Source organism: Acomys russatus, chromosome 9 (assembly GCF_903995435.1).
Source record: "Acomys russatus chromosome 9, mAcoRus1.1, whole genome shotgun sequence".
NCBI classification, from domain to species: Eukaryota; Metazoa; Chordata; class Mammalia; order Rodentia; family Muridae; genus Acomys; species Acomys russatus.
The window spans coordinates 59302326-59327314 of record NC_067145.1 but is presented as its reverse complement, the minus strand read 5'-3'; the positions used below and the strand labels follow the sequence as shown (position 1 = coordinate 59327314).

General features: G+C 43.7%; 2 protein-coding genes across 6 annotated transcripts in view; one reads left to right on the top strand and one right to left on the bottom strand.

Annotated features, from left to right (window-relative positions):
- Positions 1-20871, top strand: part of Net1 (neuroepithelial cell transforming 1) — a 34404-nt gene extending 13533 nt beyond the window's left edge. Inside the window, exons 1-10 of one of the 2 annotated variants that reach the window (XM_051151406.1) lie at positions 11229-11498; positions 15974-16081; positions 16419-16586; positions 16924-16986; positions 17277-17373; positions 17488-17564; positions 18162-18419; positions 18723-18893; positions 19751-19937; positions 20255-20870. In XM_051151406.1, the coding sequence (XP_051007363.1) occupies positions 11406-11498; positions 15974-16081; positions 16419-16586; positions 16924-16986; positions 17277-17373; positions 17488-17564; positions 18162-18419; positions 18723-18893; positions 19751-19937; positions 20255-20658 (1626 nt within the window). In that variant the 5' untranslated portion in view covers positions 11229-11405 and the 3' untranslated portion in view covers positions 20659-20870. Of the gene's footprint in view, positions 1-11228; positions 11499-15973; positions 16082-16418; positions 16587-16923; positions 16987-17276; positions 17374-17487; positions 17565-18161; positions 18420-18722; positions 18894-19750; positions 19938-20254 lie in introns of those variants that run through there. The other variant, XM_051151407.1, reaches the window with a different exon arrangement.
- Positions 1-24989, bottom strand: part of LOC127194016 (3-alpha-hydroxysteroid dehydrogenase) — a 1235587-nt gene that overhangs the window by 360290 nt on the left and 850308 nt on the right. The gene's annotated exons all lie outside the window — the stretch shown is intronic.

Here is a 24989-nt window from a genome sequence, read left to right as displayed (position 1 = left end):
TTGGTTGGATGGTTGTGTTTTTGGTTTTTTGTTGTTGTTGTTTGTTTTTGGTTGTTGGGTTTTTTGGAATTTTTTTTTTGTTTTTTGTTTTTTGTTTGTTTTTTCAAGACAGGGTTTCTCTGTGTAGCCTTAGCTGTTCTAGAACTCTCCTTGTAGACTAGACTGGCCTCTAACAGTGATCCACCTGGCTCTGCCTCCTGAGTACTGGAATTAAAGGTATGTGCCACCATGCCCAGCCATGTTGTTGTTTTTCAATTTTATTTATTTATTGTTCATGAGTGTTTTATCTGCAGAAGAGGGCATCAGATCACATTATAGATTGTTATGAGCTACCATGTGCTTTCTGAGAATTGAACTCAGGACCTCTAGAGGAGCAGATGGTGCTCCTTACCCTCTGAGCCATCTCTCCAGCCCCACCCCCACCACCTGTTGTTGTTTTTTAGAAGACATTTCTCACCCATATATTACTACCAACTATAAAATTACCTTTTTCTTTTGATGTGAAGTCCAAAGTGGCCGTTGATTTTGTTATTTAAAGGGCTCAGGGTGAGCAGCACTGAGCTGTATTGTTATGGTTCTTTTTTTAATGTATTTATTTATCCACTTTGTATTCCTGGTCGTAGCCCCATCGCTCTTCAACTCGTAGCCCCACCCTCCCTCCCTTTCCACCCCCCTCCCCTATTCCTCAGAAGAGGGAGCCCCCCTTTCTATACCCCCTAGCTCATCAAGTCATATCAGGACTGAGTGTGTCCTTTTCCCTTGTGGCCTGGCAAGGCAGTCCTGTCAGAGGATAGTGATTGAAAAGCTAGTAAGAGAGACCATGTCAGAGATAGCCCCTGCTCCCTTACTAGGGGACCAACATGAATCCTGAGATAGCCCTCAGCTACATGTTTGTAGGGGCCTTAGGTCCAGTCGATGCAAGGTCCATGGTTTGTGCTTCAGTCTTGGCTAGCCTCTCTGCACCCTGGTTGTTGGCTCTGTGGTCTTCTTGTGGGGCTCCTGTCACCTCCAGGTCCTTTTCTTCTTCCCCCACTTTCCCACAAGACTCCCTATGCATCGCCCAATGTTTGGCTGTGAGTCACAGCATCTGTTTTGAGTCTCTGCTAGGTGGAGCCTCTCAGAAGACAACTCTGCTAGGCTCCTATCTGCAGCATAGCAGCGTGTCATTAGTAACGCCAGGGCTTGTTTCTCTCCCATGGGGTGGGTCTTGGGTTGGGCTGGGCATGGGTTGGACCTTCCCTCATTCTCTGCTATCTCTGCTCTGTATTTACCACTGCACATCTTGTAGATGAGGTGACTTTGGGGATGACGTTTTTGTAGGTGAGTTGGTGTACCCTTCCCTCTACTAGGAGAATTGTCTAGTTAGAGGGTGTCCGCTTCAGTCTCTATGGCCCCTGCTACTAGGAGTCTCTGCTAGAGTCCCCTTATATCCTCCTGGGAGCCTACCATGACTTTGGTCTCCAGCTTGTCACAGAGATGATGCCCCTGCCACTACCTCTGTCTATTCTGTTTCTCCCCATGGAAGGGCTCTTTACGTAAAAAAAGTAATTAAAAACCAGAGGACTTCAAAATTTATTTTTACGTATATGACTGTTCTTTTTGTGATGTCCATGTGCAGAGAGCTCAGCTCTTTTAAAGTTTAAAGGTATATCAGGGATTACATCCTGAGTGTTGGTGTACTCTGCCATTTGGGGATTAAGCAGACTCCCAAATATAATATACAAATGAGAAATTATTTTTAAGGTATCAGAATTATTTTAAATGAAAATAATGATTTGGCAGCTTTTGACTCAACATTCCAAACACCTCTTTTGATAAATGACCTCTTAGAACCATGTTAAGTAATTTGGCACTATTCCTAGGCACACATATGAATAGTCTAAAGGAAGCTGCCATGCAAAAGCTAGCGTTTTAACCAATCTCAGTTGGAAAAAGGCTTATGCCATCTGCCGCTTGCTATAGCTGATCTATCTCCACCTACTGTCTTGTAAAATATAGAATATTATTTCCAATATTATTTCATCACTGGTGCCAATTGCTGGTGCCACTGATGAAAGTAAAGAAAATCTGGAGATAGAGACAGAAAACAATGGTTCTTAGTCAAAAATAAAAAACTGATAATGTTCTGAGAAACCGTTGCTGTCCCAGTGGGTAAGCATAGATTATCTTAGACTGTATATATGTGTTTATACCATTTTAATTTTTATTGTGCCTTTTAATACATAGATAACATTTTTTCTTACCACAAAAAACTTAAAGCTGGTAACCACAAAGTAACCAGCTATTTAGTGTGTCACCGAGGCCTTTTCTTTTCATATATACACTGGAAAATATATGAATCCTTTTGTACAATAGGATTACATATGCAGTCATAATCCATTAACTAATCCCTTCAGAGTAACCATTGTATGTATGTATGTATGTATGTATGTATGTATGTATGTATGTATGTATGTGCGTATGTACTAAAGGTTCTGCCTCAGTTGACTCCTCTGTGTCAGGAAGACCTGTGCTTAGTCTGGAGCGTAGATATGTGGAGCTATAATTACTAAGTTGTAAATTTCAGTTTGCTAATTCCATGTATTTACTTTCCAAAACCATTTTAGCTTCATAGTTTCACCATCAGCTCATAATAACAAGCACACACCTGCATGCTTATTTACCATATATTTATGACTTGTTAGATTTTTTTCCTAACGTTAGGATAGGTACCCAAAGAAAATCAATAAAGATAAAGTACCCAAACAGAATCAATAAAGAAATCAAAGACTTAAACCAACTGGATCTGATCCAACAATAGCAGGAGCCACATTTTTCTCAATTGCACAGAAAGCATTTTTCAGGTAGCCAGTGTTGGACTAGAAAACAAGCCTGAGTACGTTTTAAAAGACTGGATCTCACAAACTGTTTTTTCTTGTATTAGTAAAAGAAAACAAGGGAAAATAGAAACTTTCTAAGTATATGAAAGTAGTACACTGTTTTTAAACAAAAATGCATTGAAGAACAGGCACTAGGGACACTGTAAAATGCTTGGAAACCAATGAGAAGGAACGCACAGCTGGCGTGGTGGTGCAGCCTCGCATCCCAGCACTCAGACAGACAGAGGCAGGAGAGTCTCAAGGTTAAGGCCACCACCTAACTTTTCAATCTAAGAGGCTAGCTAAAGAAAAGCAGCCTAATTCTGAAGCTAACAAAAGGGGGGGGGGGCACAGTAAATGTTGGCATAGGAATAAAGCTTGCAATTGAAAAGCAATATGGAAATCAGTGAGACCAAAATATACTTCATGGAAAAGTTTATTGAAATTGACAAGCCTTTATATAGTTTGACTAAGGAAAAAGGAAGGCTCAAATGATAAAATTGATAAATATAATAAAAGAATAGTACTACCAATAATATAAAAATAAAGGCATTGTTAAGGTATCACCATGAGAAACTACACAAACTGCTTAGGTGGATGCTTAGAAGCGTACCAACCCAGACAGCTGTGAGAAAAGCTGAAGGTGCCTGTGACCAGTAAAAAGACTCAGCCCAAAGCCCTGAACTGTTTCAAGAATCATGCCAAGTCTCTCTCAAGAGGAGCAGGTGGACTGAAAGGAAGGGACTACTCCCCATTTCATTCTGAAGCCAGAATCACCCAGATACCACCAAAGCTGAAGATGGTACAACAAAAACGATAAACCAGCATCTTATAAATATGATCTGTAGCAATTCAGCAGCAAGATACTAACAAAGTAGATTCAGTGGGTAAATAAGTGATATATACACACAGAACATTAGTCAGACTTAAAAATAAAGGCACGTATGACACACGCTACAGCACAGGCAAACTTGAAGACATTATCCTAACGGAATAAACTAATGCTTGGAATGGTGCTGGATGTCCAGGCTTTAGCATCCTGGTCACTGCATCAGGCCAAGGATCCATAAGCTAAATTATGTTGTTACAGAGTCCTCCTGTTTGCTAGTCTGGATTAACATGAAGCAAAGTCCTCTCATTTTGTGACCACTCCCCGCGTGTATTCATGTCTGTCTCACAGTTCACTATTTCTAGCTTTTCTTTATGGCTTCTCAAGCCCCTGACCAATTAGCTAAACTGTTTTTCTACTGCTCAGGGGCCTGTAAAAATCTGCCCTATGCCTCCACCCCCCACCTAGCCCATGGGCTGAACTGCTGAGTGTGCACTGTATCACTCTGACTCCTGGAAGTGCATTCTTTGACTCAGCTCCTCAGGACCTAGTGCAGAAGTGTCCGTTGTCTCTCACGGCAGCAGGTGAAGCTAATGCATTAAACTGACACCAAGTTTTTTATCTTCTGTCAGTTGCTGGTAGAGAATGGCTACCCCATCACCCGTCACAGTTAAAGTATCAGTGTACCAGGTACCACGGTCTGGATCACAAAGTAATATAATTTCCCAGTGGCCTGTGCTCTTGCTCAGGCATGAGTCCAAATGGACCGTTTCTGTTGTATTAATAGACTGCTGCGACACTTGCCCAATCTCTCATTTCACTCTGCCTGAACCTGTTTTGGGGGGGCAGCTCTGATGTCATCACATGCTATTTGGAAGAGGGTATTGAGTCCTTATTTGGTCTGCCAGCACACCAGGAGCTGCTTTGAGCAGCCGTTTTCTGTCACAAGAGGCATTAACCTCTCTCTAACATCTTGGAACTGTCCCTGACACTGCCAGAGGCATCACACAGCAGTCTTGTCTTCCATTGACACATCAGACTGGATAGTTGTGCCTGAGCAGCCTCGGCCTGCTACAGAGATTTCCCTTGCCCAGAGTCCCACTCAAACCCCAGGACTCTGAAAGGACCTTGATACCCAGCCTTTCAGCCTGTCTCATTCTTGGATGAGAGAATTCCCAGATGCAGCAGATGCTCCCTCCAAAAAATGTTGGGTCCTGCCTGCTGCTGTGTTCTAGTACTGGTGAGTGCCATTTACTCTGCCTGTCCTTCAGGGGAGAGAGCCCAGAAAGCCTCAGGCCACTGGCGCTATTAAAACTTACCCAGTATGGCAACCTCTGAATTTTCATGGAATGTGTTTGATTTCCTAGGGTATCTGGAACAATTCCTGTTCACTAAGTCTCTCTAATATCAATGCCAATGACATATTAGACTAACATAATGTTTTGTGGACTATTACGGTCACTGAAAAGTCTGTGGCAAGCAACAAAACAATTAACATGAAGGAAAATGTGGACTGCTGTCCTTCCTTCATAAAAACTGCTTGTGTTCCAAGAACACAGACCAGATTAACAGTCATAGACCAAATGCCAAGGGAGCTGTTCCAGGAAGACTGAGCATCTTGCACATGGATGGATGAAGAAGTGCCACACAAGTTTACCATGATCTGCTGTCATTCACCACAGTCCCACAAGAAGTTGAGTGTGTATGGAGGAGGCACCAAACCCACTGCCTGTCCCTTGGCTGATGGCTGTTCCTGTTCTGCGTCTGTCCTGGCCGCGGGACTGCTTCAGCTCCAAACCTAAGTGTAGGGAATTGAAATGACAAGGACTCTGAAGTTGCCTGTTGCCACGGTGATTCTGAAACATTAGGAAGCATCTGCTAGTTTTTCCTCAGGGCTTTTAAAAATTAGTAATAAAAATTAATTTTGTTAATAAAAAATAATTTAAAAATTAAAAACTGTAGTTCTTAGAAACCACAGTTGCCCCTCTGTTATTCATTTGTCATCACCTTTCACGGAGCCCTGGTCTCACCTCTCCATCAGTGCTCCCTCATCTCACCTGAGCCCTGGGATCCTCACCACCACCAGCAAGTGGTCCAGTTGCAGAAAGCCTGTGTGCAATGTCTCTATAGCCATTCTCAGTGTAGGTGGCCTGGCCTGGTATCCCCCCACGAAATGAGCACTCCCTGACAGATGGTCTATCTTGAGATGTGTTTGCAGGTAATAGGATGGGAACAGTGAACCAGGAGACTGCACATGCAGTGTGTGTAATTAAGGTAATTACCACCTTACACAGAATTGTTCTTGCTGGGACGCACTGAAGAGCCATCTAAAATGCACCACAGAATTGTTTTCTCAAAACACTAAAGAGGGGAGCTTATTATCCACCAGCTCCTGTGTGCTATTACTCAGTGATGCCCTGTGCGTCATCAGTTCCTCATAGCCCATGCACAGATTGCCACAGCAGCATTTAATAAGCACCGTGGAGGGCAAGCAACATACCCTGCAAATGAGGCGTGGTGCTGTGGGGAGCTGGGGCGAAAGTCAGAGTCAGGAGCATGAGGAGTCTAGTCTGAAGACACAGCAGCCTGGGCCAGTTTAGGGCACTAGAGCTGGGCTCAGGGAAGATGGGAGGAATCCCTGGACATAAGAGGAGATCAGAGGTGACTGGCAAAGATGACTCAGAAGTAAAGGCATTGCCACAGAAGCCAGATACCCAGAACGCACAGTGGAAGGAGAGAATTGAGCCCTAAAGGTGTCCTGACTTCTGCCTGCACCCATAAATATCTCACACATACAACAATAATAAAAGATTTCAAGACAGGGAATGATACATTTGACTGGAAAATGTTGTTGCCTTCTGTGTTTGAGATAGTCACCACTACAACATATGTACCTATTTTATTTGCTATTTGTGTTGTCATTCCAAGGAACAAGATACAAACCTCATCATCTTTAGGACTGTTTTGTTTAATAACACTTAATTGATCTCAACTGAACTTTTACCTAAACCTAAGTTATTACTAAGGCTTGAATACACACAATTTTTAATCCAGTTATTTTTTTTTAAACAAATCTACAAATAACTTCATTACTCATTTCTTTCCTAGTGCATCTGCCCACTTTTGTTCATAGCTTATTCATACTTTGGAACGCTGGTTCCTCAAAAGTTCCAATTTTTTGATTGCTGATTCCTTTTTTAGTAACATTTTAAATGTTATTTTTAACTTATCTGTTTTGGTTAGATAAATAATAGATGTTTGTAATTTTAATTCCAGAGTTTTAAAAATAGAACAGTTCCTTACAACTAGAAAAGGTCCAAAAGTATTTCTTGTGACCTGTGGACTATTTCATACACTACACAATATTTAAATATATGTTTAGTTCCATAATATAAACACACAAGCCACATGAGGGCTAAATGTATAAATTTAACTGGTATCCAGGTTTTTCTCAAATGAAAAACTTGTTTATGTTATCACCTATATAGCAACCTATACAAACATGATTACCAAGTTGAGAAAAGTATGTTGCCTCTGCATTTCACACTGTTCCCTGTAGAGGGCAGCAGAGAATTTAGTTGGTCTTCCGCCGTCCTGTGATTGCTCATCAAATTACCCATTGCTTGCTACAGATAAAAGAAAATGGAAGCAGTACCTACATCAAAAAGTAGCAGGTTACTTTCAAGGCTGAGTTTACTTCTTGACACTGTTTTATACATTAAATGTGTGAGGGGCCTACCAGTCCCTTTTCTATAGAGAGAGGACACAGTGTGACCTTTCTCCTCACCCTCTCCACCCAGTCAGAACAAAGACTATATAACTAAACCTGGGTCTTGAAAACCAGTACTTTTATCAGAAACTTGATCCTGTTCACCAAACTACATTGTTATTTTTAGATAAGTCAATGTTAAGTTTTAAGGCTACAAATCTTATTTCCCACACAATGAAAATTCAACTAGCTTATATCTCCATGATGCCATCAGCCCAGAGCTAAAATACTTGCTATTGATAGCCTCATAAGGCACGACCACCGCGTGCAATAAGACCTCTCCTAAAGTTAAACCCCCATCCCGTTACAGGAAAGTCACCTAATGCGCCAGCCTTTGCCTGGGTCTCCTTCCCTAGGAGATATTGGCATCAGCATGGGGCTCAGGCCGGTTAGGCTAGTTCTACTGAGCTGCAGCTTAGGCCAGGACATAAGTTACAAAGGGTTTGTGTCTGTTCTCTTAGCTGAAAAGTAGACCACAACAAAGTTGAATGCGTCCAACTCTCTCCAGGCACGGAGAGTTTCTTAAACTTTGAATTCTCGTCTTGGTGGTCTTTAAGATGCTGGCAGTAGTGTTTTGTAGCATTGTTAAATAAAGTCACATGCATGGAGCTGTACACAGACTAGGACCGTAAACTGCCCTCCAGTTCTTCGCCACTGCCTTTCAGCGTCCCCTGAGGAGGGTGGGTCGTTGGTCTGTGCCGCCTGGGCATGTGCGTGTCCACGTCCACACTGCGCCTTTGGGATGTTATCAAGTTGTCTTGTTGGTGGTTAGACCACAAACCTTCACATTTAAAGGGAAACTGAGAGTTTAGTGATGATGAGCCAAAGTTTGGATTTTTGTTTCGTTGGTTGGGTTTTTTTGTTTTGTTCTTGCTGTTGTTTTTGTTTTTGTTTTTTTACTGGCCTATGACTGCTGGGTTCTCTTTGCATTACATAGACTTTCTGCATGAAACTCTGCCTTTCCCTCTTGGGTCCCCAGCTGGAAGAGGAAATGAAAGCTCTCCTTTTCCCTCCTTATATTGGCCATACCTCAAACAGAACGAAAGGGAAAAACAGTTTCGAGAAGACATTGGGTAAGAGACTCATGAGAACTCCCTGGCAGCCTCTTTCCTAACTCTCGCTGCACTTCACGCTCTAATCCCTCGTGAGACTGTGGCCGTGGTGTTGGCTTCACTGTGTTTAACTGAGGGAGCTAACAGGACCCGGCTACTCAGTGCTTCCTGGCCACACTGTTTGTGTCAGCTCAAGGAACTTAGGCAGACCTTTGATCGTACTGAACGTCCACAACCTCCAGGTGCCTCTGAGTACTGTTATGCCGAAACTTTTTCCACAGAGTTTAAGGCCGAGCACATCGCACATCAACCAGGCTTAACCAAGTAACAGAGTGGATGACAAAATACAACACTCTCCACTCAGAAGTTGAAAAGTTCAAAACAGCGAGATGCATCCTCATGTGAGAAACTCATGGTCCCCTCTGTGGTCCAGCCTCAGGAGACAAGCAGGGCCTGAGCTACACAGTGTGTGCAGGCCAGCCGTGACTGCATCATGAGACCGTGCCTCAGGAAAGCCATGCTCGTAGCCACAGGCATAGCATTGGCCCTTCCTGGACAAGGTGGCACTAGGCTGTAAATTGGTAAGTCATACTTTAGAAACTACTGCCAGCTGCCTCGTGCTCACAGTTTCCCACCCATTCTTCTTTCCAGATTTCCTGTCCCTGTTGACAGTTGACTTGAGATTCTTGTTAAGGATCTATGGATCTCTATTCTTGGTCAGCCACCTTGTTCATAGTTAACATTGTTTATTCCCCTGGTTTCTTGCTTTCTCTGTCTTTGCTTTGCAGATTTCTTTCCTTTAGTGTTCATTCCTCCAGGGCTAAACCCCTTTGACTGTGCTTTCATTCAGGTCTTTCCAAGGTAAATCTGTGGAAACCCCTTTTCTAAGTCCCTCTCGTTCCAGTACTGGCTGAATAGTTATGTGACTTCTGTTGCTTCAGGTGCAGTGTATCAAAATGAAATTTAGTATTTTCTTACAAAATCATTGCTTTACTTGCGAAACAATGACTCATGTGTTTAAAATCTTTGTCATCTTGCATGTGTCCTTCTTTTCCCCACTGTCCCAACCTTAGGCAAAGTTCTTGGTACTGCCATGTGAGTTTTGCCTTATATTCCCAGTCAGCTTTTTTTTTTTTTTTGTAAGATTTATTTATTTATTATTATACAGTTTTCTACCTGCATGTACACCTGCAGGCCAGAAGAGGGCACCAGATCTCATCATATATGGTTGTGATCCACCATGTGGTTGCTGGGAATTGAACTCATGACCTCTTGAAGAACAGCCAGTGCTCTTAACCTCTGAGCCATCTCTCCAGCCCTCACAGTAAGCTTTTAACTGCCTTTAGCACTAGCCCCACAGACGATACCAGCCTGGCTTTCAGCAAAGGCATCTGCACTGCTGCCAGCTTGTGGCCTTATAGGAGTCTGCCCCTTCCTTTTATTTATGTTCTGAGTCAAACGTGTAAAGCAGCATGGCGATCAAGGCCCCACAGAAACACCACTTGAACCTTTTCCCTGGGAGTTTTCCCACCCGTGTGTCAGGTTGCCCGGAGCGGTACTAGCTGGCTGCACAACTTACTTGCAGAAGCTCCCTTTTATCCACGCCTCCCCATGCGACCTGCCTTCACACAGGAAGATCTCAACTGCAAAGCCAACATTTTATCACCCTGCTATCTAGAATAGTGCCCTTTTTCATACAAGGCTTATTTTATGCTTGTAAATACTAAGAAAAAATAGCTTTGCAAATCACTGCAAATCATATTAGCACACTGTTAAGATAAGCCTCCTATGCAAAACACATACAGAAGCATCGGCCACTTCATCTCAGCCTGGAGAAATAGCCCTTCCATAAGGGAAAGCTTTGCAAAGTCAGAGGCTTGCCTGTCCTGTGTGACTTCACCTAGCGGGGAGCAAGAGGCAGCATGTCTTCCCTTATAAAATGCAAGGCTTTGTAAGCAGGTCATGTGGCCCTGGTAGAGCCACATCAGGACAAGTTTAGGGAAGGATCTTGCTGTGTGGGATTTGTTGTTGTTGTTGTTGTTGCTGTTGTTGTTGTTGTTTTGCATAAAATATCTGACTCCGAGTTGTGAGTTGTTAAATTTTCAAACCAGAAATGTCTGGTGAGATAGTGAGCCTGGCATCTGAGCTAGCTCAGTCCTGCTTTACTCAGGACCAGGGCTTCCAACAGGAATAGCGGGAACTCAGCCGTGCCCACTGTAGTCCCCTGTCAGTCAGTCCTGGGGACGAGGTGGCGAAAACTACTTTAGTTTTTCAGTAGATTTTCATTAGCGCATCTTCAGTGCACAGAGTTAACAAATTTACTGTGACATTTTCATACATGCCTCTCCCATCACTCTTTTATCTCCCATGCTGCCGCCCTCCTTCCCCCGTAGGAACCTTGTTCTCAGAGGCGGGTTATTTTAACAGTTGTGCGTAAGCCTGCAGTGCTGGGTAACTAGTCTTTAAGGAAAAGAGTCCCTGTCCGTAACTAAGTGCTAGAGGAGTAACTGAGGCACGTTTGTCTGGTGTTCACTCGGCTTCCTGTGGGCCTCTGCTCTTCCTGTACAAGTTCCATTGCCTTTTTGATTCAGGATGACCCGCACAGTTGAGGCTGAGCCAGCGAGGCAGCTCGCCAGCCGCCTAGGTGCGCCCCTCCGCGGTTATCTGGAGTCACGTGGAGCGGAGCCTGGCCCCGCCCCGGAGCCCTGAGCTCTGCGTGAGCGCTCGCCGCCTTAGCACAAGCGAGGAGCTCGGCGGCGGGTCGGAGGCATGGGCGCATGGCTGCCGGGCCAGGCTGAGCGCTCGCTAGAAAAGCCCGGGCGCCTTGGCGGTGCTGCCCCGCGGGGCTGACTCGCGTGTGGACTAACCCGAAAGATTTGAAGGGACATTTGGGAAGCATGGTGGCGCATGATGAGATCGGAGGTCTCCTGCCCATTAAAAGGACTATCCGAGTCTTAGATGTTAATAACCAGCCCTTCAGGGAGCAGGAGGTAAGAGCAGACCAAAGGAAATGTTTTCCAACTCCGCAGAACTTCTCAGACTTTAAATTTTTACTTTTAAACTTTTAATCGTATTACATACTAAAATGTATAGCTATTATGATCAGGCCTGAAATGTGTTTAGGAACTGTGGTCTAACTTTAAGCAGTTTTATGTAGCTAAATTGTGTTACATACAAAGAGGATTTTAAATATATGCGTCTCTGGGTAAATACATTTCCCATGTTTGGTATGGTTGTGCTTTTTTTCTTTTTTCTTTTTTCTTTTTATTTTTCCTTTTTTTTCCCCCGTAACTTAAATTACTAAGTCTGGGGGACTGCTTTTAAGGGAGAAGGGAAAATACGAGTATTTTCCTTTCAATACTAGTGAACAAGTGAGTAGAGTCTGACTAGGAGTTCTTTTTTCTTTTCACATGTAGTTAACTTTGCTGTGTTCCCTTTTTTATTCTGAAAGGGATTTGAGCCAGTGCAACATTGCCGCTCTGCCTGCCTTGCTTTGCGTGAATTCACCTTGGCTTCCTGAAGCCTTTGTGAACATTTGTGAAAAACAATTATTTTGTGCCATGTTTATATAATCTTGCCAGTTGATTGGTTGCCTCAGTCTTGTCGTGGCCGCTGCCTGATCGCTTTGGTGGTAGAAATAGTTATGGGTTCAGCTGACCAAATCTCTTGATGATAGTGATGTTTTTGCCAAAATATATGTAATTGTCCGTTCTAAACATGAACAGTTTGTTGTATGCCTCAGAGAAGCTGTTTGTTACACAAACATCTGAGGTGTTAAACTGCCATCTTCAGGAAAGGAGGTTGACATTGAGTTTTGTTATTTGTTTGGTTTCAGTTTTTCTTATGTTTTGTAAAATCAGTAATCATTTTCTTAAAAGAGAATTCTTCGCACAATGCCCCGAGTTAAAATTCTCAAAGGAGCTGCCTTCGGGGCCATCAAGGAGGAGCCTTGTTTATTGGTATGAGACTTGAGCTATGTTCATGGCCCCTTCCTTCACTTGGATTAAAATCCCCAGAATTGACGTCCAGGCTTTAGAGCTCTCAACACAGCCTTAATGACCTGAGTGTAAAAGAGAGAATACTGTTTGATCACTTATCATTATCTTTCTCAAAAACAAACAAACAGCTTTCTTTATTCATGTTTTTGTAGTTTTAAAGTTCTTGCCAAATGAGAATTTTTATGTATGAGCAAACCAAAAGAAATAAACTGAGACACATAAAGACTTTTTAAAATATCATGATTTGGTTGACTCTTAAAATATGCCCTGTACTGACATCATTAGGGGAGAAAAACTAGCTAAGCTAAATTTACCAAAGAGATTGATCCAGACTTCTGTGTTTATAAATAAGATACAGCCCAGTAAAGCTTTAAAGTAGATTTAATTTTCTGTTTATAGATATTCTGAAGTATTTTAGGACATGAAGTTGGTGGAGGTGACTTGTGAAAATGTAGTAACTAAAAGGCTGGGGTAAGGCAGATTTCCTAAGGCGATGAGTGCCAGCTGTCTAAACTAGATAGTCTGATTAACGATTAACCTGAGTAAACATCGTAGACTTCTGGGAGTGTGCGGTTTTCCCCTCCAAGTGAACCTTAGCCCCCATAAAAGGCTGCCTGCAGCCGAAGTTCCTTGTTAGCACTCCTTCATTCTCCCAGATCCGCTGCTGGTCTTTTGGGGAGAGGGAACCGGGTCACTGCCTATGGACGTTTTTAAAAGCTGTGTATGTTTACTGTAACAGCCTTCTAGCACTCTGAGCACCTCACCACCGCCACCATTGTGTAATTAATTAAGCCTTACCTTTGGAGGCAGGCAGGAGAGGCTGAGGCTGAGGCTGTGGGGGGCTGGCTGTGGCTGTGTGCTTTCATCACCTCTAGATATCACTGCTGAGTCTTGTCTGGGGAGAGGTGAATGTGGGTGTAACAACTTTTATGATACAGATGCTCATATTCCTAATAAATCTAGATAACCAAAGTGGTTCACTTGGACCTGGAGAAGAAAACCTACTTTTGCTTGTGATGTACACAGCTCAAATCATAACCTATATTCACAAAGATACAGATTTTTGCCCCTACCTTTTTGCTGACTCTTGAGTACCTAATCCATTTCAGTTCTCCACACACAAAAATAAATAAATAAATAAATATGATCTTTTCAAATAGTGTCATATCTTAAAATTGACAGTAGGCCATTTCTAGTGTTACATTTTTAACCTTTCCTTAAAATCTTTCATTATTTGAAAAGGAGTTCCCAGCATGATTGCCATCTTTGTTTGTAGGTTTAGTTTGTTTTTTCTCAGGTCAGGCTGGGTAGCCCAGGCTTAGGCCAGGCTGAGCTGGAGCTCTTGGCAGTCCTCTGTTCAGAGCTGCCAAGTGTGCACACTACACTTTCTTACCAAGCATTTCAGACTTGACAAACTGAATAGTGACATCCTCTGTAAAGAACTGATAAATTATATGTGTTTTAAAGAATTATGAATATGTTTAGCCACCAAGTTATCCTAAAGAAATACATAAGCAAAATCCATCTTAGGACCATAAAAGTGCTTTTAGATAGACATCTAGTCACCTGGGTCTGACTGCTCAGGTTCCCCAGTGAGGGAGGGAGGACCTGCCTAACATTCACAGGTCCCTGCCTCAGTCCTTAGCACAGCAATGATCATAGGCTTCGTAATCTCTTCATTCGAAACATGACAGTTTTTAATTACCAAGAAATCAGTAGTTTCACATTAACTAATCTTATAAAGATAAGAATCTATCAAGTTTTATTTAATACAGTAATATCAAATTTCGTTTCTTCTTAGCTAAGCTGACTTTTACTTTCTAACTCACGGGGAGGTGCACCTTTCTAAAGACCTTCAAATGAAAATTAAATATTTGGTACTTTACTAGGAAGTGAGACTTGTATGCTTTGAACAGGGAAGAGGTGCTACCCTCTGCTCCCAAACGCACAAGAGAGCCAGGCAGCTGCTTTGTGTCCAGTTAATGTTGGCATATCTTGCTTTGTGAGGTAATTCTATCTCCATTCACACAGGAGACTCTTTGTGCTATCTTTACTAAATGGAAAGGAATGCCTCGAGCTGCCCCTGCACACGCATGTGTCACTCAGTCTGCACAGATGTATGCTGAAGGCATTCACACATGTCCTTCATCAGACGGCGTGTGCCATTTTACTACACGTCGCAAAGGCTTGTTTTTCATCTCATTGTGGTTTTATAGTTTTAGGTTTTGCTTTGCAGTTAGTTATTTGGAGGAGGGAGTGTTTACAACCCTGTCGCTTAAAGCCGCCGAACCTTAGAATTCTCTTTGAAGTCTCTTCAATCACTGACGTTCCTTTTTGTTGTTGTTGTTGTTGTTGTTGTTGTTGTTTTTGGTGTGTGTGTGTGTGTGTGTGTGTGTGTGTGCATGCGTGTGTGTGCACGCGCGCGCCCTCAGAAGCATAGAACCCCAGCTGCTTCTTGGGCTATTTGACTCATTTAAGTTTCTACCTAATTTTGTCCTTTTTTCCCATTTAGTTCTTAAATTATATGAGGGTTATTTCCTTTTGACCTAATTTTGGTCTTGTCAGAATTTTTAGGGGGAAGTGTTCTTCTGTTAGTTTTGAGTTTAATGAGGACCTTGTTCTGAGACAGGCCTCTCTGTGTAGCCCTGCCTGGCTGGGACTCTCTTTGTTGACCAGGTTTGCCTTGAGCTAAATGAGACCTGCCTGATTCTGCCTCCCAAGCTCTGCAATTAAAGTTGTACACCATCACTCCAGGCTTTGATGATCTTACTATAAATTAAGATTAATTATATTAAATTAGTCTTATAAGTGTAAATTAAAGTTAATATAAATCTTTACATGTCCTTCTGGATTCTCATCATTTAGCTCACATTTTATAACACATGACTTGTCAAAGGCACGAGGTGCAGACAGTTTGTGCTCCCCGTGTAGACCCGCTTGATCTGGAGTTCTTTATCTCAGGGAGTACTGCTAGGTGCGTGTTTGCTGTGCTGCTAGGTGCATGTTTGCTGTGCTGCTAGGTGCGTGTTTGCTGTGCTGCTGCTATTTTACAGGCTCTACCAGTTCTTAACCCTGACGAGTGGGGCCCTGGCTGCACCCTACAAGATGTGCGGCCAGGAGTCTAGGCCTGTCAGAGCCTAGGAGACCTGTGAGCCTCCTCTCTGCCTTGGCTTGAGCATTTTTTTTTACCTATTTTAGTATCAGACATGCTGAAAGGTTATTCTCAGCTGAAGGAGCTAAGAGTACAGATACACAGTACCGGAACAGCGCTGAAGCCCTGGGTTTCTTACGCTGGTGTTACCTGGTGTTGCCCTAGTTTAGCATGATGAACAGCAGTCATGTTGGCAGTGCCCTGTCTCCCTGTCTTGGACAAACACTGTTTTGTAAAGGGTTTAACTTTGCCTGGACTTGTATGAAATAATTACACCTCAACACATCTTTATTATAATCTGGTTTTGTTTTCCCAGGAGCCAAGCAATAAAAGAGTTCGACCTCTAGCTCGGGTCACATCCTTGGCCAACTTAATCTCTCCCGTAAGAAATGGAGCAGTCAGGCGCTTTGGTCAAACCATACAGGTAAAAGGGGAAGGAAGGTGGATTAGGGCACATTTTATAGACGCCTAAGCTTTGTTTTCCTTTGAACTGTTTTACAGTGTGTGGTTTTGGAATCTGCTGGTGGGGAATATTTCACTAGAGCAGTGTTTGCTTAAGTCTTGTTCATTTGCATCCTTCAGCAAAGGTTCCTCCTAGACTGTTCCCATTCCCCACAACCAACCAGAGTTGCTAAGTCTTTTTACCTCTTAGATTGAAACTTAAATGATTGTTTTACTTACTGAGAAATTCTCAGAAATATGTCGTAATGCATAATTGTTCAAGCCTGCAAATGTCACCTTCTCTTTTGTTTGCCCTTTAGTCATTTACCCTTCGTGGTGAGCACAGGTCCCCAGCCTCTGCCCAGAAGCCATTCAGTAGGACCACAGTCCCGACCCCCACCAAGAGAAGAAGCAGTGCACTATGGTCGGAGATGCTAGACATCAATATGAAGGAGTCCTTGACCGCTCGAGAGATCAAACGGCAGGAGGTATGTGCAGGCACTCAGTGCGCACACCATAGTTACTGAGTTATTCTGGGAGAGAAAAAACTTTTTAAATGCATGTCTTGCCAGAAGAATGGGAAAATATGCCTAATTTTTTATTTGAGTAACTATTTATAGCCACTCAGTCTATAACAGTGTATAATGAGTCATGGTCATAAGATTCAACAACTCTAGTGGGTAAAATGATAGAAAATAGTTGCAAGTTTATTCGAGATTCCATCCTGAAGTAGGATTTCAGGCCAAGTCTCTTTAAAAAGAGCTCTTGAAAACACCAAGCACTGTAAATACCATTTACGTGATTTTCACTTCTGGATGTTTGTAGGCAATATATGAATTGTCCCGAGGAGAACAGGACCTAATCGAGGATCTCAAGCTCGCTAGAAAGGTCAGTTGTCACTTTCCCACATGCCAGGCCTTGAAAATGACACTTCCCAGCTTCTGGAGGGCGGTGCTTAACTTTGAAGTGCAAAGGAAAATGATGAGGAATACATCTTTGACTCGAGATTGAAACACGGCTTTTCGAATTTGAGCTCTAGTAACCTGAACATAAGCTGCAGTGTCGCTCCAAAATCTATGTCCTTGACATATCGTTAGCAGGACACACTCAGTCAAGGGCAGGTTGCTGGAGTGTTGTCCACTCTTCCTTTGTGTGATGAACTTCTTACCCTCTCTCAGGCCTACCATGACCCCATGCTGAAGTTGTCCATCATGTCTGAAGAGGAGCTCACACATATCTTTGGAGATTTGGACGCTTACATACCTCTGCATGAAGGTCAGCTTTGTTCTTATTTCCCCTTGTCTCTGAACAGCATTGACACGAGTCGTTTTTAATGAATTGTACTCACCAGTCCTTTTTCATTGTCCTTTCTACTCTCATACACTTCAGATTTGTTGGCAAGAATAGGAGAAGCAACTAAGCCTGATGGGACAGTGGAACAGATTGGTCACGTTCTCGTGAACTGGGTATGTATAAGCAAGTCATCGTATGTGTGTACCAGGCGGTGCTGCAGCCTACATTGTCATCTATAGCAGTTTGGCCATGCCTGTAGATTCTAAAAGCAATGAGACATTAAAATCCACCAAGGTTATTATGATAAGCACTTACAACATTTTTAAAAATACAGAACTTCATTCTATTACAGATCTGCTTGCAAATACCGTTCCCTGCTTGAGCAGAATTTCCATAATGCTGCGCTGCTTATCTTCTGTTGCAGTCGCTCATGTAAATACATGCCTGAGTGCCTGCTATATGCCAGCCCTCTTCAGAAAGGGTTCCTAGGGACTCGGTAATGAAGGTCATTTCCACATTCATGACCTCACAGAGAGTGACCAGGCCCATAGTGTCAGGGTTGTGAGGAGTGTGAGAGAAGCAACTCAGCACCCTGAGAAAACAGATAACTCAAAGCTTAGTGAGGCTTGGAAAAAGAAGTCATGAGTCTTCAGCTGAGCCAGCAAAGTGTCCACTGCCTGTTGAACACACGTGTAGCTCTGCTGTCTGCTGTGGTTACTGACAAGCCCAGTCCTCACAGGGCCGTGTCATGCTTTGTCTTCCCTCTACAGCTGCCAGGCCTGAATGCCTACAAAGGCTACTGCAGCAACCAGCTGGCGGCCAAGGCTCTTCTGGACCAGAAGAAGCAAGACCCGAGAGTCCAAGACTTCCTCCAGCGCTGTCTGGAGTCTCCCTTCAGTCGAAAACTAGATCTTTGGAGTTTCCTAGATATCCCTCGAAGCCGCCTTGTCAAATACCCTTTACTGTTAAAAGAAATCCTTAGACACACCCCACAAGACCACCTTGATGTTCAGCTTCTGGAGGAAGCAGTAAGTTATCCCATAATGGAGGTTTTCAAGTTCATCATCGATAATTGTAAAATAAACATACAGTGGTACTCTGAAATCTCATGTCATCAGGGGACTGGGCTTTAATCTAGTCCTGTCCACTGCCTGGTGGCCTTGAGCTAGTGACGCAGTATGGCTGTTACTGATTTCACACACATTTGATGAGGAGCCTAGCTGGGTTGATTTCTGGAGTCCCTATCCTTTATGTGAATATTGCTCGGGAGGGAGGGGAAGGGTTAGTGCACAGCAGCTGCTGCATCTGGTTTCCTGTCTTCATGTTTCTAGATATTGATAATACAAGGAGTTCTCGCTGACATCAACTTGAAGAAAGGTGAGTCCGAGTGTCAGTACTACATCGACAAGCTGGAGTACCTGGACGAGAAGCAGAGGGACCCCAGGATCGAAGCAAGCAAGGTGCTGCTGTGCCACGGCGAGCTAAGGAATAAAAGTGGCCATGTGAGTGTGTTTGAGTACCAACAGGAAGGAAGCCATTGCTTTCCCTTCCCACCCTGCGTAATTTTATGCACATAAATTATGAGGCAGGTTTGTGAAAATAAACCTGTGGCTGGCAGCAAGAAGGTTAATGCTTGTTTATGTGACCAGTGTTGATAAAGCCAGTAAGGCGTAAACACCTCAGCCAGTAGTTTGCCCTTCCCACTAGCGAGCTGTCAGCCCGGGTGTGCCTGGGGTCTCCTGTCCCTGCTCCAGTGTCTCGTGAGCACACACCTCTGGATATGGTGCTTTATAGCGGTGCCAGAGGTTTTAACACCTCTTGAATTGTGCAGCAGATTAAATAAGCAATTTGTTTTTTAAAGAACCTTCTGAAATTAAGGAATCAGGAATGCTATTTTTGTTTTATATGCTTCCAAAAGCCCCATTTAAAAATTGGGGTTGCTTAAGAAAAAATTGAAATCTAGCCTGTCTGATTTCTAGCACAGGGTCTAATCGTTCTGTAAGGCTTAGGCCTCTGTGGACAGAGTGCAACCGTGAACAAGGAAGCCGTGTCCACTGGGATCCCTGCGTCTAGGAAACTGCAGTGCACAGTGCTGGAGTTTAAGCCTGTTTGCTGATGTCAGTGCTTGAGGTACATTGTGTTTACTCAGCTGTTGCCTCACCTGTGAGTGCAGCCTGACGGACGATGAGGAAAAGAGCTTTAGGTAGCGTGAGCTTGGCTGCTCCAAGTAAAGCCTGCACAGCCTTGAGATCACTTGAGGAGAAATTAGAAAAATCTAAATATTAAGTCCAGTTCTTTAACAATTAATCAATTTACATATTTAGGAAGTTTTGGGTTTTTTTTTCCTTCATTTCTGCAGAAACTGTACATTTTCTTATTTCAAGACATCTTGGTTTTGACCCGGCCTGTCACACGAAATGAGCGTCACTCCTACCAGGTTTACCGGCAGCCGATCCCAGTTCAGGAGCTGGTGCTGGAGGACCTGCAGGACGGGGATGTGCGCATGGGCGGCTCCTTCCGAGGGGCTTTTGGCAACTCAGACAAAGGTAAGACACACGGCCTAGACTAGGGAGCCAGGCGCAATGGGGAGAAAAGCGCTGAAGCCTAGTGGCCACGTGTTTGAAACCAGCCTGGGCTAGAGTGGGACCCCCATCTTGAAAACAATAAAGAGAAGAAACAAATGTACAAAAATTAATCTAGACTTAAGCGTTAAGAATTCTACTGGTGAAACCCTTCCCCAGCCATACACGGCACAGCACTGAGTCAGTTGGTCCCCTCTGGCTGTAAGCACAGATCGTAAGCACGGGAAGGTGTAGACTGTAGGACCATTTTCTTACTCTTCATTTCTTTTTTTCTCCTTCAGCTAAAAATATCTTTAGAGTCCGCTTCCAGGACCCGTCTCCGGGCCAGTCCCACACACTGCAGGCCAATGACGTGTTCCACAAGCAGCAGTGGTTCAACTGTATCCGATCCGCCATCGCCCCTTTCCAGAGGGCCAGCAGCCCCCTGGAGCTTCGGGGCTTGCCAGAGCTCCACGAAGAGTGTGAGGAAAACAACCCCTCTGCTGGGAACCTCAGAGCCCAGCAAAGGTCCTCACTGGTTCCTGGTGTCACCCAGGAGGGCGATGACAGCGCCCTGGAATGTGGCTCCAACGCACAGATGGCAGAAGACACCAGGAACAGGAAGACACAGCGACCACAGCCTGGCTTGCGAAGAGCAAGGGACAAAGCCCAGGCAGGTGGCAGAAGGAAAGAGACTCTGGTATAAATATGTGTATCCTCTCGTGGAGAGACTGTTTATTTATAAATTTGTACAGTTTTTTTCTTGTAATGGGGCACCCTGGGGTTACTCTGTACCAGATGTAATATGCTCGTGGTTTGGGTTTCTCTCTTTCCTATTCTCTCTCTCCCTCCTTCCCTTCCCCCCTCATTGTTGTTGTGTTGTTGTGTTGTGGTTGTTGTTAATGGCAGCTAAAGATATACAGATTACTGTTAAATTGCAGACTTTAAAAAGGTATTTTCATGGTTATTTGGAACATACCATGCTGGTATTTTTTGTATCAGAAGAAGTGCTGTGAGGCCAGTGCTGCCCTCACCCTGACTTCCAGGACTGACCAGGTGTGGCATGCACAGTCTGTGCCAACCTAAAGTTTTGCAGATGCTGAAATTCTATCAGTGTTTTTTGTTAAACCTCAAATGATGCATAAAATTTTAATAATGACAATCTATATGAAAGATTTTTGAGTTTGAAATAGTTCAGTATTTACAGTGGAGCACCGCTTCCTTGGAAAACAACCGTAGAACTTGATGTGTTTTCCGTTTTTATCAACTGGAATGCCTTGGATCAGGTTTCACTGCACATTCCTCGTTTTTCATTTATTCTGCCAAGTATTTAATTTTTTTATTGTAAAGTAGTTTTTAGTATTTGCTTTTATTTTTTTACGTCGATGCCTTTTTAAATTGGCATGCCCTTAAAGTTTTTCCTCCTGAATAAAGTGTGTGTGTGTGTGTGTGTGTGTGTGTGTGTGTGTGTGTGAGACACGCGCATGCACATGGGAATCCTGTTAATTTTACCAAGTGAAACCAAGCCATACTGTTTGAGCCAATTAAGAAAAGTTGAGTTTGTCAGTGTATCATGTCAAAGTGGTAAAGACCCATGAAGTGACTTAGTATGTTCTAGACTACTGAAAGAGACCATGAGAAGGACTTTGAGGGAAGTTTCTGTGTTGTCTGAAAAGTAAGAGAGGGCAGGAGACTGGGATAGTGAAGAGGAGGAGAGGGAAGAGTAGCTTGTCTAAAGTAAGAATGTCTGGCTGAGCCAGAGGAGCGGAGCTAGGGAAAGCCCGACCTGAGGGTGTGTAGGAAGTTGTGGAAGGCCACAGGGGGTGCGGACTGTATTTGCTTTGGTTCTCATGCCTGCAAATACTAATTTGAAAAGAAGCTGTAAAATGTGTTGGAAATTGGACCATATTAGGTTAATTCTGGCTTGTTTTCTTCATTTAAAAAAGATAGTGACTCTTCACTGCAAAGTGTTTGCATTAGAAATGGCATCATGCTCTTTAAAGGGGGGAGGAGGACAGAGGCCCCATGTAGCCCAGGGTTATACTGGCAATCAGTTCAAATCATTGTTAACCATTATGTGAAATATCTCTCCAGTGGAAATGAAAATTGGAAAAGGCTGTAAATAAATTGATCAAATGATGTCTTTGTATAAATGAATTATACAATTAAAAAAAAAAAAGCACACACATAATATCCCAAAACATTTCTTGCCTGGTGGTTCTTTGGGGAGCCATGCACTGGAACATGAGGGTCTGGCGAAGGTGGTAGATTGTGCAAAGCTTACAGTGGTTAAGGGAATTCCCAATAATTTGCCCTTTGAAATTTGTTGATGAGTAAGAAAGGTCAGTAGTTTAAATCTTGTGAGTCATGTGATCTTTGAAGGACACCTTGTAATCAAAAGTCACCATTGTGTTGCAGAGAGCTGACCGTGTGGCCTTCTTCTAGCGCAGTAGCAAAGCAAATTGCAAACATCTTCATTAATTCAGTTAATCCCAGCTTCTGAGGTAGATCTCTCAACCTCCTTGGTTTGGAAATTCAAATTCAGAAGTGTCCCTTAAAGCTGTGGTGTGATCTGCAACACCCAAGTGCGTACACTGGTCCCATCTGAGGGTATTGCATGGAGATGAGTTCCTGTCAGAGTGGCCCTGTTCAGCTTCCAGAGTTCTATAAGCAAGTGGTTCAGATGTCGTAAATGGGATGATGTTTTATCTAAAAGTGTCTTGCTTTGGTTCCCTCAGAGGGGAAAACAGATGAGTGCCTTCGGGAGGGGATTTCTGTTAGCGTTCTGTGATACAGTGTCAGATCTCAGACTTGTTTGGGCATCACCATCAATCAGGAATGCTTTTAAAAAAACAACAGAAGTGCCTGGGCCTCACTCACACAGTTTCACTCTATCTAGATGCTGGAAAGAAACAGAGGGCTGACTGAATTTTTATGCTTGCATAAGGCCATTTCATCCCAGTGTATCTAATGGTTTTCTGAGACAGTCGTTCTTTCAAGTATCCCTGGCTGGCTAAGAACTCACTCTGTAGCCCTTGCTGCTTTCAGGTTTGTGGTGGGTCCTCTTGCCTCTGCCTCGCAAGTGCTGGGGCTACAGTGCGTGCACCATTCCCAGTGCATGTGTGTTTTCAAATGTCCCCTCCTGGTAATGCCGATACTGTGGTGATCTAGCCAATCCCTATACATGAATGATAAGTAGTATCTTAGTCCATATCTGTCCTGCACATTGCCTGGGGGTGTGATTCCTTACCTACTTCCAGTGAGTTCAGTCACTGTAAGGATAAACTCTTCCAGGGGCTCAGTGCTCTGCCAGGGCGTGTGCACACAGTGAGGTAAGGGAAAAAACTTGTCAACGCAGAGCCTTAACTTCCACACATCTAAGCAACCAATCTCACAGCACAGACCTCGTGTGTGCATGGCATTCTAGCTTGCTTCTCTGCCTCTATGATCAGCACCATCATCAAAAGCACCGTGGGGCTACTTCCATCACGGGAAGCCAGGAGCCCGGAGGCAGGGTTGCTGCTTAGGCTGGCTTGCTCACCCTGCGTTCTTATACAACCGAGGGTCACCTGCTCAGGTGGCATCACCAGCGGTGGCCTGGGCTCTCCCACATCAATCATTAATCAGAAGATGCCCTCACAGGCTCACCTGGTGGAGGCAGTTCTCCAAATGGGCTTCCCTCTTCCCACGTGACTAGTTTGTGTCCAGGAGCTAGCCAGCACCTAAGGCTCCTCAGGAAGAAGTGGAGCATAAGGGCACAACCACACATCTTAATAGCTGAGGACATCCCCCACGTCCCTCCAAACTCAAGTTCCAAAACGCCCGTGTCTGTCTTGGTAGAACTGGCAACCTACAGAGGAAGGACTTGCTTTTCCTGTGGGCTCTCAAAGCATTGCCCTACCCTCACTTTACAAAGAATTATTTGAAATCTTGTCAACTTACACAGTCGAACCTGGCCATCTAAGTCATTTATTTGGCTGTCCTGGGTGTAATTTTCTCTAAGATAACATAAATATGAAAATACATTTTTCTTAGTTTGTAAAACTGAACTTGAAACCACAGGCCTAGCTTCAGAAAGCTTGGCTGAGGATTGTCAAAATGTCCTCTCTCTGCTTTTGCTGAGGGACTGCGTAGTGGGTGCCAGATGTGGATCTGAAGAAAGCCTGCTTTTCTCCCTGAGTCCAGTAACAAGAGCAGGAACTGTCACGGAGAGCAGGAACTGATTTAAAAGACCCTAAAACAACTGAGTATTACGATAAAATTACTACAATGAATTAGAACATGTCAAAGTCTATAGCTTTTTTTTTTTCTTTTTTCTTTTTTTTTAATTCTAGGGGCTGGAGAGACGGTTCAGTGGTTAAGAGCACTGTCTGCTCTTCCAGAGGACCCCGGGTTCAATTCCCAGTGCCCAATGGCAGCTCACAACTATGTAACTCCAGTTCCAAGGGATCAGACACCTTCACAATAATGCACATAAAATAAAGTAAACACATTTTTCTTTTTAAAAAAATGAATTCTGGGCCAAAGAAATGGCTCAGTGGGTAGAGAGGGACCTGCCTCCAAGCACAGCAACCCGAGATTTAATCCCTCAACCCCACATGGTGCAAGGAGAGAACTGAATCCCACAAGCTGTCATCCGACCTCCTCTACATATGCACCATGTCACGTGTGTTCGAACACGCACACATACACACACATGCGTGCGCACACACACACACAAATAAATGTAACTTTCAATTAGACATTTTATTCCCTATTGAATGTTTCAATGGAGCAATTTATTGGTTTCAGAACGGTTTAGTAAAAAATAAAGAATGGGGCTTCTCTCTCCTGCCTTTTTCTATACAAACTGACCACTCAGGGTAACCAGTGGGTAAAGATGGGAAGACTTTGCAGAGCGGAGCCTATTATGTGAAGAAGTTATACCTCATGTCATCCGTCATCCGGTAACCGTCACGAATAAGGACCTCAATGTAGCGCCTACGTAAAGGACGTGGCACAGGCAAACGGCGCTGCTGCATCTAAACAGTCCTGCTC